We start from the raw sequence: 19,225 nt of genomic DNA on the forward strand, positions 1-19,225 counted from the left end.
CCAAATGGCAGATCTACTCAAGGCAAGCATTGTCTCTATGCATCTGGTGGAATGGGCCCTAACTCCTAGTGGATAAGGTTGACTTTGATATTACAAGCATCAGTGCTACATCTTCTGATCTACTCAGATAACTCAGCCTTATGGGCCTCACTACCTCACTTTGGTCCTTCAAATAAAGTAAAAACATTTCAAATCAACCTGAAATTTCTATGTTGCATATTTATGTAAAGTAGAACTTCGTGGCCTGTCTCACATCTGAGGCAGGGAGATGCCTCTGTCTCACTGGATGGAAAAAGTGTTCTGATGTTGGTGGAGGTCAGTTGGGCAATTGTGCACAAAGACAGATAAAACATGAAGAACAATTTTGTCCTTATGAAATACTACATAAGGTCTGTAAGCCTCAGCTGTCATCTCAGTCAGCCAGCAAGCCGAGACAATGGCCACTACACAAAATGCTATAAGGGTTCCAACTTCAAAGGGGAATACCCTTCATTAGCTCAAAGGGAGGATTACAGACAGTTTATGACATTAGATTTGCTTTCCATGCAGGAATAATCTATTGACTGGAGGGTTTATCCTAACAAGGGCTCTGAAAAAATCGTCGGGAAAAGATGTACTATAGCAGATCTTTGAATATATCCCAATCATGCTCAAGGCTCAGACTGACATTCTAAGGAGCTGATGGTAAGACCCTTATCAAAACTCCACTAGGGATTTTACTTGGAGGATAATTGGTATGGTTAACAGATCTCTCTCTATACCAGTCGTAGAATTTCTTCCAGGCTCTCTAATAGGAAACAGAGTTTGAGAAACTTTTGGATTTTAAAATGGTCCCAGTGAGTTTGTCTCTGACCCCTTTATGTTGAAGATTTAATCTCTGATGTTCTACACAATCATGGACAAATGTAGTGATCTGGGTGAAAGACTGGCAGAAGGAACCATTTGTACACGCTCCTTAAACCAGGACCTTCTTGGTCCTTTAAGGACCATGAGAATGTTGTTTAGAAAACTTTGCCGAACTAAACTTTTTATTGAGTTGAGAAAATATATAAATGTGTGGTGCAATTAACCAGAAAAATAACTGGTTTGAAATAAATTTCTAACACCAATATAATGATATTTACATTTTGATGTTTAGTAATAATAATAAGATGGAATACCACATCACATCCCCTTCATGGATACCAGTGTGCTTTACAAACATTTATGAATTAAGTTTAATGAAACCCCTGCAAACTATTTTTATCTTCAATTTACATATGGGGAAACACAGCCACAGAGATGTTAAAATGACATGCCTAAAGTGACACATAATTCTACAGGAGATATAAGGATAGAATCTAGATCACCTAAATCCCAGCCTTGTGCTTTTAATCACAGGACCATCATTTTCCTTCATAAGGAAAGACAGAAAAAGATAACTTCTGCACTGTCATATGGCTTTTTTCCAGCTTACCTAACCTGGGTGATGTGATCGTATTTACGTTAATTTTCTCGTTGCAGGGTTGAAGATGGCAGGGTCTGTATGCTGCAGGCTTTTCTGAGGAAAAACATTCATTGCCATGTCTTCCTGTGATCTTGTGCATGCATTGGATTACTCGGGACTGCATTCCTTTGCCACAGGTAATGGAACACTACAACAGATGGAAGAAAAGCATGTGTCAGAATTCTGTTTTTTTCCTGTAAAAACTTGGAGTGAAATCCTGACCCAATGGAAGTTTTGACCTCAGCGGCGCTTGGATTTCAGGCAGATTCATGGTTTCATAAATTAAAATTGATTTAAAACAAGTAAACTAGAAAATATGGTAGTGTCTAATACTTACGGCAGCAATTCCCAACCTATGGATTATAGCTCTTCCCCTACCCCAAAAAATCTATAAAACCTTGCCAGGATTGGGCATTGGTTCCATCTACTTGTTACAATCAGGAACACATCTTGAAGCACCAGTGGTGAAAAAGCAAAGCAAAAGAAGCCTCTGAGCTCCAAGGCCTGCTCTCCCATCCCTATTTCTGAATTTTCCCTAGGGAGGCAACAAAAAGAGAATGGGTGGAGCAACAGAATATGCTCACAGAAACTGGAGAGGAGGAGGAGTGGACGATGAAGATCCTGCCATATTCCCAACCCCACTGCTAAATTGCTCCCCTCAATGAGCAGAGTGGATGCCGATTCTTTTTAAGTTTGTCTTCTGGTTTCTTCAAAGACCCATCAGCCTGAAATGCTTCTTCTCAGCTCCTGCAAGGATTAAGGCACCCTAATAGATACTTTCTTCCTTCCCATACTCAAGGGATCTATGCAAAGGGAAAGTGTGAAGAGGAACAGAGAAAAGGGGAGAGAAACAGAGAGAGGAGAGAAGGTTTTGTGGGAAGATGCTGAGGAAAAAGGGAGAGATTCAGAAGGGAAGGAGAGACCTAGAAGAGCAGTAACAAGAAAATAAGAATGAAAAATTGAAATCAAACCCCACTAATATACACAGAAAAAGGGAAAATAAACGGAAGAAGTTGGGTCAGGGAGAAAGAATAGGCAAACAACAGGAGAGATGTGGCAACCATATATGTGGCACAAACTCACAATAAGAGGGGACTCCAACCCAAAAAGAGAGGAAGTCAAGGACTGAAGAGCTCCATCCACACTAAATGTAGCATGCCTTTTCATGTGTATAATCCTGCAACAGGCCATGATGAAGTTCTCACATCTACTGAGACAAATCTCCATGGGTATAATATGGAATCTATAGAAGTGGTGCCAACAGAACATGACCATGGCTGTAGATAGGCAACTTATGTACTCTTCAAGTGGCACCTGTACTGTAGGAAATCATTCCTTTGTGCCAAGATATATAACAGTAAAGCAAACATCACTGGAGCTCTGCATGAAGGTAATTTCATGTTAGCAACTGACACTATACTGTAAAATTGTACACTCGGTAAATTAGTTATAGTTATAGACTTTCAGACCAGAAAGAACCACCAGATTATCTAGTCTGACCTCCTGTATATCACACGCCACCAACCAATTAAGTGACAAACGTTTGGATCCTAATCAAGACTAGGCAATGGTTGAAAGTAGGACAAACACAACCACAGCAAAGAGAGCCTGAACAGTTGTTCTCTCTCGGATACCCACCAGAACCATGTAATACATTGGGTGTGATTAAAAGCAAGAATAGATAACTCCTAGCACACATAGGCAGCAGACAGACATTCTTCAGCACAGTTGAGAGTGATTATTATGGTCCCAAACCTGAACACATCCTTTAACAAAGTACTGGCCAGATCAAGTAAGAATCATGTGATACAGCACATACTTTTCATGCTGATGGACTGTGGAAATGTTAATTTGCCACCCCATGGATGTCCCTGATTGATCATGCTCAACTGAGTTAGCCTGACATTATATTAGCATGGACCACTTTCTACATTTGAGAAGAAATAGATGTGCCAGCTGGTCATGGAGTGGGTGGAGCTTTGCCAAAACACTTATCTTAAATTCCATAGGAAGTGTGGAAAAAACGTTTCAGGCTTTAGAATCAAGATTAGGCTCCATGGCAGCTAAATCTTATCAAAATGACCTGATGCACGCAAGTACATTACACCACACAATCAAACTTGCACAAAGAACTGACAGTGTAGTCAGAACCCAATCAGCCTTGCCATTTTACTGTTGCCAAGGTGAATGGTGTCAGAAAAAAATAGTACAGTAACAGTAGCTTTCTTTTTCCATAAAAATGACTGTGAAATAAAATCCTGGAAGGCAAACTAGGGCAGTGCCTCACAGATGGACATGAAATCTAATCTGAACTTGTGAAACACGCCCTTCCTCCTTTGCTGACTTTATGTTCATAGAATCTCATGAGACACATGTACATTAATTATCTAGTCACATATGTGCCATTGTTTTAAGTGTAATTTCATAGCAAAATAATGATACAGCATTGCCATTTGTTCCCTCTCTGCTAGATCTAGATCTATTTCATCCATTTTTTGCAGTTATATACTTTATTAAATGTTTTGCAACAGAAAATCACTTGATATGTTTCTCTTGTAAATGGATGTCAGGGGCTCTGGTACTTTGTGTTCATGTAGATAAAAGACACACATGGCCTGTACAACATTTTTATTTAAATCTTAATTTCTTGAACAAGTTACTATATGTTTCAGATACCTTATTTAACATGCCCTGGATCTATCAACGCCAGTCTTTGGAGCAGAAATCCAAACTTGAATTCAACTTAGATATGACAAACATACACTTTATTGAGACATCATTCAAGTTAGCAACGTAGCACAGTTCTCTATTTCTGCAGGCCTGTTTGCTATGGTAAAGCAGCTACAATAGTACTGTGAAAAATGAGGGAAATATGTGGGTTTTGTGTTTTGTTTTATAAATAGCATTTGCAGCTATGTGATATTAACTTGCCTGTCTGAGTAGAGTTAAATCAAAGGAGGCTGTAAGGGACAAGCTCACAGGAAACAACAAAAAATGGCAAAGATAAGATAATATAGAAAGTGCCAAGGATCCTTAGGGGAAACAACAGGGAAGCTATTAACTAGGGAAATGTACCCCTATGTGGCTTCAACTGGGCTAGAAAAAATTATTCTCCCAAGTCCAAACCTAGGATCACAGAGGATAGTAAAAACTTAAAGATACTGATCTAGGGAAGAGACAGGGTTGAGTGGGCTGTCAGCAGTGGGTGGAGGTGAGTCTCTAACAGAGAATAACACAGAGAGCATGCTGCAGCAGTGCAGGGTATGTTTCCCGTCCAAGAGATGACAGTAACTGTATGAATGGGACTTACCAAAGTTTGGAAGAAGAGATTAAAGGGAGATATGAATATAGATCTTTATTTTGTTTACCCTTTGCTTTTCCTGCTGTGTATCTGTGGATGAATAAATAATTCTTTGTTTTGAAGGAGCTATTTTTGAGTTACTTAATCAGCCACTGTCACAGGCTGCTAGAAGAAAAGGTCTTACAGGTGCTGTCACCAGTGGGCCTGTCCTGTAAACATAGTTAGGAAGTAGGGGGCTGCCACCCAGAGATCCAATTCCATAGTGGTTGAACCTCAGGTTTCCACTAGGGCTATCAATTAATTGCAGTTAACTCACGTGATTAACTCAAAAATATTAATCACGATTAAAAAATTAATCGTGATTAATTGCAGTTTTAATCGCACTGTTAAGCAATAGACTATTAAATGAAATTTATTAAATATTTTGGATGTTTTTCTACATTTTCAAATATAATGATTTCAATTACAACACAGAATACAAAGTATACTGTGCTCACTTTATACTATTTTATTACAAATATTTGCACTGTAAAAATGGTAAACAAAAGAAATAGTATTTTTCAGTTCACCTCATACAATACCGTAATGCAATCTCTTTATCATGAAAGTTCAATTTACAAATGTAAATTTTTTTTAACATAACTGCACTCAAAAACAAAAAAATGTAAAACTTTAGAGCCTACAAGTCCACTCAGTCCTACTTCTGGTTCAGCCAATCACTAAGACAAATACGTTTGTTTACATTTATGGGAGATAATGCTGCTGGATTTATATTTACAATGTCATAGGAGTTCATACTTTTGTAGCCTGCATTACAAGTGTCAGATACGCTAAACATTCGTATACCCCTTCATGCTTCGGCCACCATTGTAGAGGACATGCTTCCATGCTGATGAAGCGTGTTAAAAAAATGTGTTAATTAAATTTGTAACAGAACTCTTTGGGGGAGAACTGTATGTCTCCTGTTCTGTTTTACCCACATTCTGCCATATATTTCAAGTTATAGCAGTCTCAGATGATGACCCAACACATGTTTGTTTTAAGAACACTTTCATTGCAGATTTGACAAAATGCAAAGAAGATAATGTAAGATTTCTAAAGCTAGCTACAGCACTCAACCCAAGATTTAAGAATCTGAAGTGCCTTCCAAAGTCTGAGAGGGACTAGGTGTGGTGCATGCTTTCAGAAGTCTTAAAAGAGAAACACTCCAGTGTGGAAACTACACCACCAAACCTGAACCACCAAAAAAGAAAATCAACCTTATGCTTGTGGCATCTGACTCAGATGATGAAAATGAACATGCGTCAGTCCGCGCCACTTTGGATAGTTATCGAGCAGAACCTGTCATCAGCATGGATGCATGTCCTCTGGAATGGTGGTTGAAACATGAAGGGACATATGAATCTTTAGGGCATTTGGCACGTAAATATCTTGTGATGATGGCTATAATGGTGCCATGTGAATGCCTGTTCTCAATTTCAGGTGACCTTGTAAACAAGAAGGGGGCAGCATTATCTCCTGCAAATGTAAACAAACTTGTTTGTCTGAGCGATTGGCTGAACAAGAAGTAGGACTGAATGGACTTGTAGGTTCTAAAGTTTTAAATTGTTTCGGTTTTGACAGCAGTTATGTAACAAAAAAAATCTACATTTGTAAGTTGCACTTTCATGATAAAGAGATTGCACTACAGTACTTGTATGAGGTGAATTGAAAAAGACTATTTCTTTTATTTATCATTTTGAATGCAGGTTTTTTTTTACATAATTCTACATTTGTAAATTCAATTTTCATGATAAAGAGATTGCACTACAGTACTTGCAATGGGGGAATTGAAAAATATTATTTCTTTTGTGGTTTACAGTGCAAATATTTGTAATAAAAATAAATATAAACTGAGCACTGTACACTTTGTATTCTGTGTTGTAACTGAAATCAATATATTTGAAAATGTAGAAAACATCCAAAAATATTTAACTAAATGGTATTCTATTATTGTTTAACAGCGCAATTAAGGGAAGGGAGTTCTGAACCTTAACTTTCACTTTCTGTTATGACAGTGGTACCTCTGTGTTTTATCTGCAGTTGTTGCAGCCTTGAGGTATTCCCGCCATACCCAGGAATGCCTGAGTCAGATGAGAAAGAAGAGGACTCAGTATGACATGTTTAGCAAGATCCTGTAAGCCAGTGTGACATCAGACCTTGAACAGAGGGCCTGGAGGATTAGTACTGCAAACCATATGAAGAAAGAAAGCAGACAGGAGAAAGGCCCAGGAGTTGGAGAGGGAGATGCAGGGATGGGGGGAAGCAGTAGATCTTGACTTTAGTAAGGGTTTTGTTACTATCTCACATGACCTTCTCATAAACAAGCTAGGGAAATGCAACCTAGATGGAGCTACTGTAAGGTGGGTGCAAAACTGGTTGGAAAACTGTTCCCAGAAAGTAGTTATCAGTGGTTCACAGTCATGCTGGAAGGGCATAACGAGTGGGGTCAGTTCTGGATCCGGTTCTATTCAATATCTTCATCAATGATTGACATAATGGCATAGAGAGTATGCTTATAAAGTTTGCAAAGAATACCAAGCTGGGAGGGGATGTAGTGCTTTGGAGGACAGGATTAAAATTATTTAATTAAATAAGATCCCACTTATGACTATCAATATCTTCCATGCTAATTTGTTAGGCAATGAATGTAATCAGAAAATCTATGCAGTCAAAATCATTAATGAAATAATTAAACTAAGTATATGTAAAACAGCCCTACTCCCACCAATTCCTTAGTAAAGTCTGGAGGTTCAGCGGTGTCCTCTGTAAATCCTAATTTAATTTCAACCTACTCTTCATTACTATGTACTGGGGAATGCTCTCTCACTGATTTTTTCCCCCGCCAAAAAAGAATGTCACACTTGCACACGCTGTAGTTCATTTTTGTGCTGTTCTAGTTATTTCTTACTTCTGACTGTTCAGGTGACCTACATTTTGAGGCCATGTAGCTGATTAGCAAAAATTCCCGTAGGACAACTGTGTTTGTAGGTTTAGACTAAATGCTCTAATATGCAGCCAGAGTTTTTTTATGTGGCTGTTAATCTGGCAGTTTTGGACACAGTCCTAAAGGTACTGTAAAACCATTCAAGCTGCAAGTCATGTAAAACATTCCTGTTAAAGCCTCTAAAAAAACATTCCTGGATAAATATAGTGAAAAGCTATTTTTAAAGTTTTTTTTTCATGAAAACTACACATTCTATATGAATACTTGCCTACCTTTGAACTTATTTTAAACATAATTTCAGGGACTGAAATCTAGCCATTAAATATAACAATGCTTACACTTGGCATGCACAAGGATTACCCGAGACTCCTTCTTTCTGTTTCCTGCCAAAGATATATATTTTGGAGAGAATACATATTACCATGGCCAACAGCTGAGAAAGGTGCTGTAATGCCTTAGTTGTTTCCAGCTGGCTTCAGTAAGAAGCAGGAATTCCTAAATTAAGGGGAAAATTGTAACTGGCGGTCAGTAACGGTCAAAATGTGTCTCTCAGCCAAAATAATAGGCAATCATTACAGGATCTGATACAATCTACAATAAGAAGCGCCAATTTGTGACAATGTTAACAGAATTGACTTGGACAATTTGTCTTCAAGAATAAATAGACTGCTCAAAAAGGCGTTTTACAAGTCTAAGTAACATTCAAAATGCAGAGAGATGTTCTTATAAGGAAACTCAATGATGAGTTCTACTGGAAATTACTAGCACAGCATTCCTAATCATTTATGTATAGGTTTGTCAGTTCCAGCATTCAAGGAGTTTCAACCTTTTAATAAAGTGAGTGTGAAACAAGCATACTGAAGAATCAAAAATTGATAACAGTGCATAAGGTTTGAAGGTTTGCAATATTTTTTGTTCACTTTGCATTTTTAATGTAGTTTGGTTTTGAGGGCTGATATTAGATCATACAGTGTACTTGTTTGTATAAATGGTTTTGTTTAAATGAGGTTAAAAATATCCACAAAAGTTGTTCATCAAGCTAGTCAGCTTTTGCTATAGCTGTTTATGTCCCAAACCATATCTACTTTATTTGTACTGATATTTGTGTATCAGTTAATCACAAGGAAGGTGGAATAATGAATACAAATAAATGATGCAGTCTGAGTTTCTTCATGCCTCAATCGTAGGAAGATCTTTGCCACACTCAATTGTAACACACCCATCACCTCAGTATCAAGATGCCAAGTACCTGCATTAAGTTTAGCTGTGAAAATCCTGTTTTGGCCCCTTCCTATTTTTAACCACATTTACTTGGATTTTTAATTGTTTCCCTTCCCTTTTCTTTTTCACTGTATTTCCTGTTTTTCATTAGTGCAAGACGACTGCTGCAGAGAAGTGTCTTCTGTATTGTAGCCAGACTTTGGGCTCCATCTTATCTTGGTAAGTCATACTATAGATGCAGCCTATCATGGAATAACCCTCAGCCCCTGCTTTTGAGAATTTGAACCTAGGCTCCATCAGTGTTAGCATTCCCATGGAGAAAAGCTGTCTTAGTTATTTGTGGATAAAAAGTTGTCCTTTAAAACAGACGAGCACTATTCCACTATGGAATTTAAATATTACGACCAGTACTTGGAACTGTCTTCGGTACCAAGTGGAGACCCAGTGGAGAGTATGATGTGTTTGTTATGTTTTTCTTTTTCAAGAGCCATGCTGCTGTATTCTGCATAAGCTGGAGCTTCATTGTGTAATGTAACTGTATTCAGTCTGAAACAGAGTGAATTACAGTAATCAGCTAGGAGGTGAAAAACATATAGATCTCAGTAGCTAGGATCTCATGTGAGAGGTACTCTCCTGGCAAGATGAAAGTGAAAGCTATGCTTGGCATTATTGTTATGTGTGTATCTAGAAATGAGTTCAATAGGATCTTGAGGCTTTGCATTTTCTTGATAATCAGAGGATGTAAGAGCTCAAAGCAGGAGTAAGGTCAATAACCTTGCTAGTTCATTAATGTGTTTCTCTCTGTGCACCCAAATCACCTTCCTTAGAATCATAGAATATCAGAGTTGGAAGGGACCTCAGGAGGTCATCTAGTCCAACCCCCTGCTCAAAGCAGGACCAATCCCCAGACAGATTTTTGCCCCAGATCCCTAAATGGCCCCCTTAAGGATTGAACTCACAACCCTGGGTTTAGCAGGCCAATGCTCAAACCACTGAGCTATCCCTTCCCCCTGGGAGAGGGGTTAGGGGTTCTTCATTCCCTGGGTCTCCTAAAATGAGCTTTTGGTTAGCAAAACAGGAGAATGCCCCCTCAGTAGACTGCCCCCAACCACCATTCTCATCCAAGCCTTTCTTCCTGCAGACCGCCTGAGATCTATATGAAAGAAAGAAAGAGGAACAGGGAAACATTCCCCCATTCCCATGGATCTCCTGAGGTATGCAAGGGGGATACCCCCAAAGAGTCTCTAGAGGCATAATAAGCTTATTGAGTTCATCCTCTGTGACAGGAAAGTCAAATCAAAGCAGTCAGGGGTCTGCTGTAAGTTATGCCATCTGGCTATTGTTTCCAAAGGGACCACATGTCAGATAGGGATAGCTGATGCACAGTGTATTTTAGTCACCCCGAAACTCCTGAACTGCACTCTGCACCATGGAGTGCAGAGAGGAAAATGTAAGAGCTGGCTATACTACGCATGGGGATTCCCCCATAGATAGCTTCTATTCCCTTAGCACTGTCTAAGCAGGACTAAAAGGAGGAAAACAGGGCAGAGAATTTGTCCCACATTATTGATTGTGGTGTCTTGATCTTTTGGACATACTATGTTTAGCCCACAAACTGAAAACATTGCAGTCCTAGGAGGACCTGATGGAACAGAGCTCTGCTCCAGTGGACCATAGGACCTTTAAAAAAAGGGAGAATTCCCCCACAAAAAATAGATATGGTTACAGGCATATTACCTTTCAAGAATATTAAGAGTTGAGGAAAGAAACCCAAACAAACATTAAAATCTCAGGAAGTTTAGAGAAAGTGTTGCACTTCAGTAAGATACCACAAAGTCCCACCTAAATAACGATTGCAATCTTAACTTCCCCACAGAGCAAACAAATTCATACTGTAAGAAAAGGAATCAGAATTCCCTCATATTAAATGGTCTTCAGGAAGTGCATGTAAAATGGCGGTACTGCTACAGGAATTGTAATAAACTTTATTTCCAAAAGCACTACATTGCAGCTTCACTTTACATCTAAACCAGGATCTTGGGACTGGCAAGCCCTAGAATAAGTTGGTTTACATGGGCCTTGGTTTTGGTGGACTGGTCATGTCCTAGAGAGTTAGGGAGGTTCTAGATGCAAGCCTCCAGGGGTTGCAGGAAGGCAGTCTGGATTGGCTACTTCCTGTCCTTTTCCATCTTTGCAGCTGCAGTACAGATTACCCATCAGGAGTGATCTTGTATGGTTTGCTAGTTGAATGTGTTAAATAAAGCTGCAGCTACTTTGCTAAAAATTGCAGAAACATCTCCATCTTCATTCGCTTCATGCTATCTGTTAAGTCCAGATGTTGCCAGACAGCACTGAATAAACGCTACAACAGCTAGGCTCCTCCTTTCCTGTAGCAAAGGAAATTGATAGGACTCAAAGACACCCCACCATTTTTATTTAAAATGAATTAATTAAATGTAGTAGGGGCACAAAATTAGTCAATTAAGTTTCACTCACTCACTCACTCAAAAATCCTAAGGGTGGACCTCACTTGGAGAGAACTCACAGAAGACATCAAAAAAATAAAGTGCATGGGTCAGTGAGAAGGAGAGAAGGGGGCTGATTCTTGTGTCTTTGGGTTCAGCAGAGTTTCTTTATAAAAATCCCACAAATGGACATATCAAGGTTCATAAAGCCCTGAAGTTAAGATATACCTTGTCTAAGGGCTTGTCTATATGATGCAGTCAAGCACATTAGAGAGGCGTCATCTGTAGTGTGCTCTAATATACTGCCTTCTAACTGCCCCATGAGACCTTGCTGGCATGAACTAAAAGGTACCTATCTCACATTATCCTGCACATAGTCAGGACTATGTTAATGCGAAGTAGGTACCATTTAGTTCACGCCAGCACAGTCTACTCCTCTCTAATGTGCTTTACAGCATAGTGCAAGCCCTAAAAACGTATTCCAGTCAGGGAAATGAGGAATTACAGCTGAACAGGCACTTTTGGAAGATGGTATTGGTGATCTATTACAGTTTCACTTCTCAAGTTCTTCTATCACCTTTTTATTTGACATCTCTATCTCTGACTAGGCCTCAGCTTCAATATCTGTAAGCAATAACCTTATGATAGGTATTTCCCTATTATCCTGTCTGGTGAAGATCAATGCAAAAGAATGATTTAGCTTAGTTGGACTTAACTTCTTTGATTTGCACCCTGATGCTCTTGTGGATGCAAGTATTCATCTGCAAGCTTTTATTACTGATGTACTTAAAATATCTTTGAAATATTTCTCTTACTATACTTGTCTATTTGCTTTTAGAATTTTCCCCAAGCCTTCTTGTAACAGGATGGCTTGCCCCTTAAGGTCTGGAGGGCCTGGAACTCCCAACTCTGATTACTATATGATTAGCTGTTTTCCCCAGAAAGGGCAGCAGGGAGCTTCAGGAAAAGGTATGTTCAGGAAACTGCAATGAGTGAGAATGGCTCTTGCAGTGAAGACACTGACAACCAGGGGCTTTTGGGGCCAGAGCCCAGGGAGCAGGAGGCCTCCAAGAGAGACTTTGAGTTTGGGCCTGGAAGCCAAAGTCAGAAGGCTGAGCGCCATCTAGGAAGAATAGGGAGGACTGGCTGAGAGAACAGTCTGAGATAGAAAAAGAACTCTGGTGATGAGAAGACACTAGAGCTAAGTATGAACTTTTGTGTGGTGATAGTCTTGTATTTTAGGACCCTGAGGATTGTTAAGAAACTGTTCCTGTTAATAAACCAGCCCCAGGTAAGGGTGGTGGTGACCTAGGGTAAATCTACACTACAGGGGGGAGTCGATTTAAGATACGCAAATTCAGCTACGTGAATAGCGTAGCTGAATTCGACGTATCACAGCCGACTTACCCCGTTGTGAGGACGGCGGCAAAATCGACTTCTGCGGCTTTTTGTCGGCGGCGCTTACTACCACCTCCGCTGGTGGAGTTAGAGCGTTGATTCGGGGATCGATTGTCGCGTCCCGATGGGACGCGATAAATCGATCCCCGAGAGGTCGATTTCTACCCGCCGATTCAGGCGAGTAGTATAGACCAGACCCTAGAAAATAATTGTTTCTGTTAATAAACCAGCCTCAGGTAGGGGTAGAGGGTGTTAACTGAGAAAACCTGTGTGCAGTTCTCAAGGAGCCCTGAAGTGGGAGAGAATCAGAGGCAGAGTGCCACAGAGTGACCTCTGGCCATGAGGGGGTGCTTTGCAAGCGACTGACCCTGCTACACTTCCTAAACTACATTCTGTCAAAATTATTTTCTATTATATTATAGTTTGGACTGGACTTCTTTTAAAAAAATATTTATTGATCTAAACACAGACTTGTACCTGCTGTTTAACCACACTTTCCCCCTGTCTTCCACTTTGTATTTTGCTTTGTTTGGTAATTATAATAAGGTATTCTTTAACAGCCTTCATGCTGGTTCTAATTTCCTATCTTTTCCCTTTAGGCTATTTCTAATTCCCTTCTTTTTTAAAAAAGGCAATTTCTTGAACTTTAATATCACCGTGCTATTTAATTGTATGATTTTTCCCCCCTGCAAAGATGTCAAAATTAATTATACTGTAGCCTCTGGCCACTCAGTGGCTCACCCACACTTCCTGAAACAACTTCTGTGTGTTACACAGTACAAGAGTAGCCTTTCTTCTTGTAGGTCTAGAACAAGCTAGTCCAAGAACTAACCTTTTAAAGTATCTTGCATCTCCAATAGTTTTCTTGATATGACCTTCACAGCTTGTATATAAGTAGTTGAAGTAACCCCCTTTTTAAAAAAAACTATTTTAGTTTTTTTTTCTTTTTTTGACATCCCAATTTCTCTCAAAATTCAGACTTTGCAATCATTTATATAATTCAAGCATACAGTATTTTTAAAAAGCCAATGTAATACTATTATTAAAAATAACTATCCTATTCTACATTTTCATGAAAATTGTATTTGTTCTTTGTATGTTTCTTAGTGCTTAGTATATGTGATGGCACTATGTATACATTCAAACTATGCATGATGCTTTCTACCAGAAGTTCCACAATCACACACCTTTATTTTATTCTTCAACTAGAAACTTACAAGAAAACTAAGTCTACCATCATTAGTTTGAAGTACTAGAACATTATATTAAAAGGGCAATTATGTGTTGTGAGGTACTAAAATAAACATTATGTAGATATTTAATGTTTGAAGAGAAGACAAGATGTCATACTAACGTACAAATGTGGTCACAGTTTAGTATTTACACGCATCTGCAGTGGATCATGAGGAGAAGATTAGCTACGAGGAAGTTAAAATTCATCCCATAAAGTAAAGCTACTCCGGGCTACATTTCTTGATGCTTGTTCGAGGTTTGATTTTTGGAACAGGAGAATGCGTGTAAATTTCTTGGTGTTCTTCTTTTCTTTTGTTTTTTTTAAACAATACTGTGAAAGGATCTACAAACCCCACACAAAACACAGGCAGGCAGGGGTTGAGAATCCTGTCTTTTTCCTACAAACAGCAAAACCAGCCCTCGCCCCCCAGCTTAGCTGTGAGAAAGGTCATTTACGGAGAGACACATCTCAGCTGCTGCAGCAAACAAGCCCAAGTATAAAGAGGGAGAAACAGGAAGAAAGAGGGCAGAAGAACTTGTGATTCCAAGAGAGCAACACGTCCCTGCCAGACAAGCTAGCACTAGGGTGTCTCTGAGCTGCTTAGATTCCAAGAGAAGAAGACAGGGACAAAAACTCTTAGGACCAATGGCTTTCTTTTAAGCCACCTCTGCCTGGGTCAAGGAGCGACCCAGGCTGTTCAAACTAGCACATTGCCCAAGGCGGTATTCCTGGCTGCTGACATGTGGTACCAGAAATGGGATTTTTAGTCCCTGAAAGGGTGGAAATAAACAAACAAAAATCCCCATAGAAGTGAATCAGCTCCTACAGTGGCTAGTCTATTTGTAATCACAGCAACAGTAGTGACTACAGCAGCTGTTCAAGCAGATGACAATGCACTAACAGTTACTATAATATACAACTGACCTGCTGTCTTTAAAAAGCCGCTCAAATCCCTCAATGTCAGGAGACAAACCTCCTGAGATTCAGGGAATGCCCTTGGCCCTGACGCTTCTCAAGATGATAGCAGATGACGACACAGACTCCTTCCACGTAACCTTTGAGAAAGTAGCAACAGCATCATAATGGCCCCTAGAGAAGTGGGCCATCAGGCTAGCTGTCTTGTTGATGGGGGAAGGTCAGGCAGCATACCAAGGTCTTGATGGAATGGCTGCCCAAGACTAAACTGATTAAGCTATATTGGATTGATTAGGCATAACTTACCGTCAGCACTTCCAGAATCAGAGTACAATCCCAAGGCCAGGCCTCAAATGGTGGCCTAGAAGCTGAAGGGCTTCTGCTGGTGCTGATTAAAGCTGGAAACTGGACAAGACCCCAGGCTGGGGAGCTGATCATCCTCAAGCAGTTCATACAGATCCTCCTACTGCAAGGTTGAGATTGGGTCTGCAGACACCAGCTGGAAAAGCTGTAGGAAGCTACCTGCCTCATGCTCCTGAGAGGCCAACGGAGAGGAACCATAGACCACTATGAACAGCAAGGAGGAGAAATGTGCATCCAGGGAGAGAAGGGAATAACATTGGATGAGTCCCAAGAAGGCCTTAGCACATGCCTGTGCATCAGGAAGAGCCCACAGTCTGTGACCCTCCTAAGGCCCTCCCAGATAACAGATGAATACCCCCAACATGCAAAAGGACCTGTGCTAGCCACCTGCCCAGGCACAGGGACACCCTAAATCTTCACAGGAGGAGATCAACCAAAGTAGCGGGCTGCGACAGGATGCAGTTGTCTGTTTCTCCTGTGGCCAACTGGGGCATATGTATATGGAATGCCCATACAAGGAATGTGCTTTTGGTCATGCATATGGCAAAAAATAGGGCCTGGAGAAGGGGCCCAGGAAAACTTATGGTACGGTAAAAGTCAATGACAAGGAAACTCTGGCCCTTGTAGACTTTGGTGGTGTCCAGACATTCATCTGAGAACTAGTGGAAGCAGAGTGGCTACCTACAATAGGAGAAATTTGCATACAATGCATCCACAGATATGTCAGACACTATCCAAGCACCACAGTGCAACTGAATGTTGTGGCATACAAGAGCCTCTGAAGGTGTGTGTGCCCCCCCCCCACACCTACCCTTTCTGGTAATAATATTGGCTATGCTTTCCGGAGCTGCTGCTAAAGTTTCCTGCAGGTCCTACCCCTGAGGATGCTAGCCTGTGGGATAACATGGAGAACCTTTTTTCTAGGTATTTTTCTACTGATTCTGGAACGAGAAATCTTGGCAGGAGAGGTGAATAGAAAGAAAGGAACGACAAGAAGTGAATGAAGCCACTGCAGCCATAGGTGTAGCAGAGCACTCAGACCCAGGAACTAGCCAAATCAGAGAAGAGGACTATGAGAAACACTCTCTACAAGCTTGGTGGGAGACCCCCCCTGCCATAGTTCAACCCTGAGATGCTGACTGTCTTCTTAGACTTTTGACTGGAATAAAAAACTGATCAGACCTTGGACCGAGTACTTGAGCAGATGGCTGTGATTAATGACAAGGAAATAGAACCCCAGAGGTCATGGTAATATCCACATTTTGCCCTCAAGACAGACCTTTTATACTAGGTGGATCAAGACCAGCAGATGAAGGAGGTTCAAACACAATTCCTGGTGCCTAGAATATATTGCTGCAAACTCCTTCACTTGGCATATGCCATACCCTGTGTAAAGGTCATTGGGGAAAAGACAAAACTAGTTCCAGAATTTTGGCACTTTTTTGTGGCCTGGTATCCACAAAGTGACCAAAGATTTCTGTGCCTTCTCCCCTGAATGCCAACTAGTGGCTTCCAAAGATATCCCCGGGGCTCCACTGACATGCCTCAGCACTGCTGTTGCTAATGAGGATGAGAGCTTGAGGTTTCAAGGGAGCAACAACTCGCCAGTCAGACTGCCAGAGGAGCCAGCATTAGGCTGTCTCTGAGCTAGTTAAAGCCTCCCGGATTACAAGGGAAGAAGATGGGGACAAAAGCCCTGAGGACAAAGGGCTTTCTTTTGGTCTCATTTATATTATGTTTATAGACTGCCTTTTTGTTGATTTAATTTAAGCCACCACTGTCTGGGTCAAGGACCGACCCAGGCTGCTCAAACTCGGACTTTGCCCAAGGCAGCGTCCTTGGCCACTAAAAAATACCCTCTTTTGCCTCACATAGTCATATCTGACAAAGTTTTGAGGAACAGAGTTTAATTAATGAATACAATAGTTATAGAAATTACAAAACTGAATCATGTAACATACTGTATTTTAACCAAATGAAATACGTCTAATACTGAGATATACTTTGTGTGACAAAAAAATATAGGCTGTAGCTGTTGACAATATTTTACTGGGTAATTTCTATTGGAAGAAAACCTTTGGCTCACTGGGATCATTAGCTAGATCTCTGAGTCTAATACAGCATTAAAACAACAACTATCATATTCCAAAAATATGACAGTCCGATAAATAACTAGCAAGATATCTGTACAGAATATAGAAGGACAATTATATTTCAAATTATAGTCAATACAAAATAAAGTCCATCTGATGTTTCTATCTTTAACATAGTCACCTTAAGATAAACCTTAAGATAAACTATATTGTAATAAATATCTTTAAATTCACATCCACTAATGAAGGGGTTTCTGCTGCTTCTGCTTTACTGCAATCAAAAGTCTGTGTTGATTATACAGGCATTTCTACTTAGATCAGTAACACAGAGTCCAATCACTCCTGTCAATGTCAATTTTAAAAAGTGACAAACTTTAGTAGAGAAAATGGAAGCCAGACTACATAGTTTAAAGTTTCAAGCTATAGTTAGAACTCAGGATGTGGCTCTAGCAGACTGGAAGGGACAGTGTAGGAAATTTGTAAAACTGCCCTGTGATTCAAAATTTCTCTCTCTCTCTCTCTCTATATATAATGATAATAAGCTCATATATACTACTATTTACATGTTGAAACAAAGATGCATTTTTAAAGATCTCCTATAGAACATTTTTATAATTTCTCTATTTTTCAGTATCCACTCTTATTCTCCTTTTACTAGAGGTGAGTAAAAAATACATAGTACCTTCATGTATTCTCAAAACCCCTATTCCTTGTGGGATCTTATCATGCATTCACATGGCTTCAGCTGTCATCTTTATGCTGATGCCTCCGAAGTTTACCTTTTCACTCCTGCCCTGTTTACCTAGATACTATTCTGTATTTCAGCCTGTCTCCCTTACATAACCGAAGTGAACTCAAACTCCATTGCAAAGAACATTCTTTTGCCTGTTCTGACTATGTCACCTCTTCTTCAAATTTCTCCACTCGCTATCTCTTTTCCATTAAATCAAGTTCAAGCATCTTTTCTAACCTTTACAGATCCGCCTCTTTGTACTTATCTGTTCTCCTTTCCTTTTGCATTGACCTGCCTCTTCTTTTCCATGACAATGCTTGCTTTGACAACCCAATTGCCCACTTCTTCTATGGCTGTCTTTGCACCTTGCTGCTCCCACACACATGGAATGCCCTTCCCAAACTGATCTATAGACAGTATAACCTGTCCTCCTTCAAATCCCTCTTTGATGCCCACTTTCATGAAGCCTAAAAGAAAGAACAGAAAAGTACAGCTGACTCTGATGCTAAGGGTTTTTTCACTATTTTAAAAAAATATATAAAATGTATACAAAGGCAGAGGTGAAAGTAAGCTGGTAGGGTCCGGTACGCTGTGCCGGACCGGACCAGCTTCCCCAGGCCGGAGATTTAAAGAGCCTGGGGCTCCCAGCAGCGTCCAGAGCCCTGGGCCCTTTAAATTGCCACTAGAGCCCCGTTGCCAGAGCCCCGGTGGCAGCCCAGGGCTCCGGCGGTGATTTAAAGGGCCAGAGGCTCCCAGCCGCTGCTACCGCAGCGGAGCCCCGGGCCCTTTAAATTGCCAGAGCCACCCTTGGGCGCTCCCGGCTGCCACCGCTACCCCAGGGCTCAGGGCTCTCAGCCGCCGCTACTTCAGCCGGAGCCCCGGGCCCTTTAAATCTTGATTTAAAGGGCCTGGGGATTTAAAGGCCCCGCCTCTTCCGGTCAAGACCACGCCTCTTCTCGCTGAGGCCCCGCCCCCTGCGCAGGACTCCAGAATACCGGTAAATCCTTTAAGTTACTTTCACCCCTGTACA

General features: G+C 40.6%; 1 protein-coding gene across 1 annotated transcript in view; it reads right to left on the bottom strand.

The window, feature by feature from the left end:
* ADAMTS19 (ADAM metallopeptidase with thrombospondin type 1 motif 19) overlaps nucleotides 1-19,225 on the bottom strand; it is a 271,112-nt gene that overhangs the window by 3,047 nt on the left and 248,840 nt on the right. The window contains exon 22 of the mRNA XM_026652365.2: nucleotides 1,457-1,634. Within this exon, the coding sequence (XP_026508150.1) occupies nucleotides 1,457-1,634 (178 nt within the window). The remainder of the gene's footprint in view (nucleotides 1-1,456; nucleotides 1,635-19,225) is intronic.

The sequence above is a fragment of the Terrapene carolina genome, unplaced genomic scaffold (genome assembly GCF_002925995.2).
Source record: "Terrapene carolina triunguis isolate 2854851 unplaced genomic scaffold, T_m_triunguis-2.0 Scaffold113, whole genome shotgun sequence".
Taxonomy (NCBI): domain Eukaryota; kingdom Metazoa; phylum Chordata; order Testudines; family Emydidae; genus Terrapene; species Terrapene triunguis.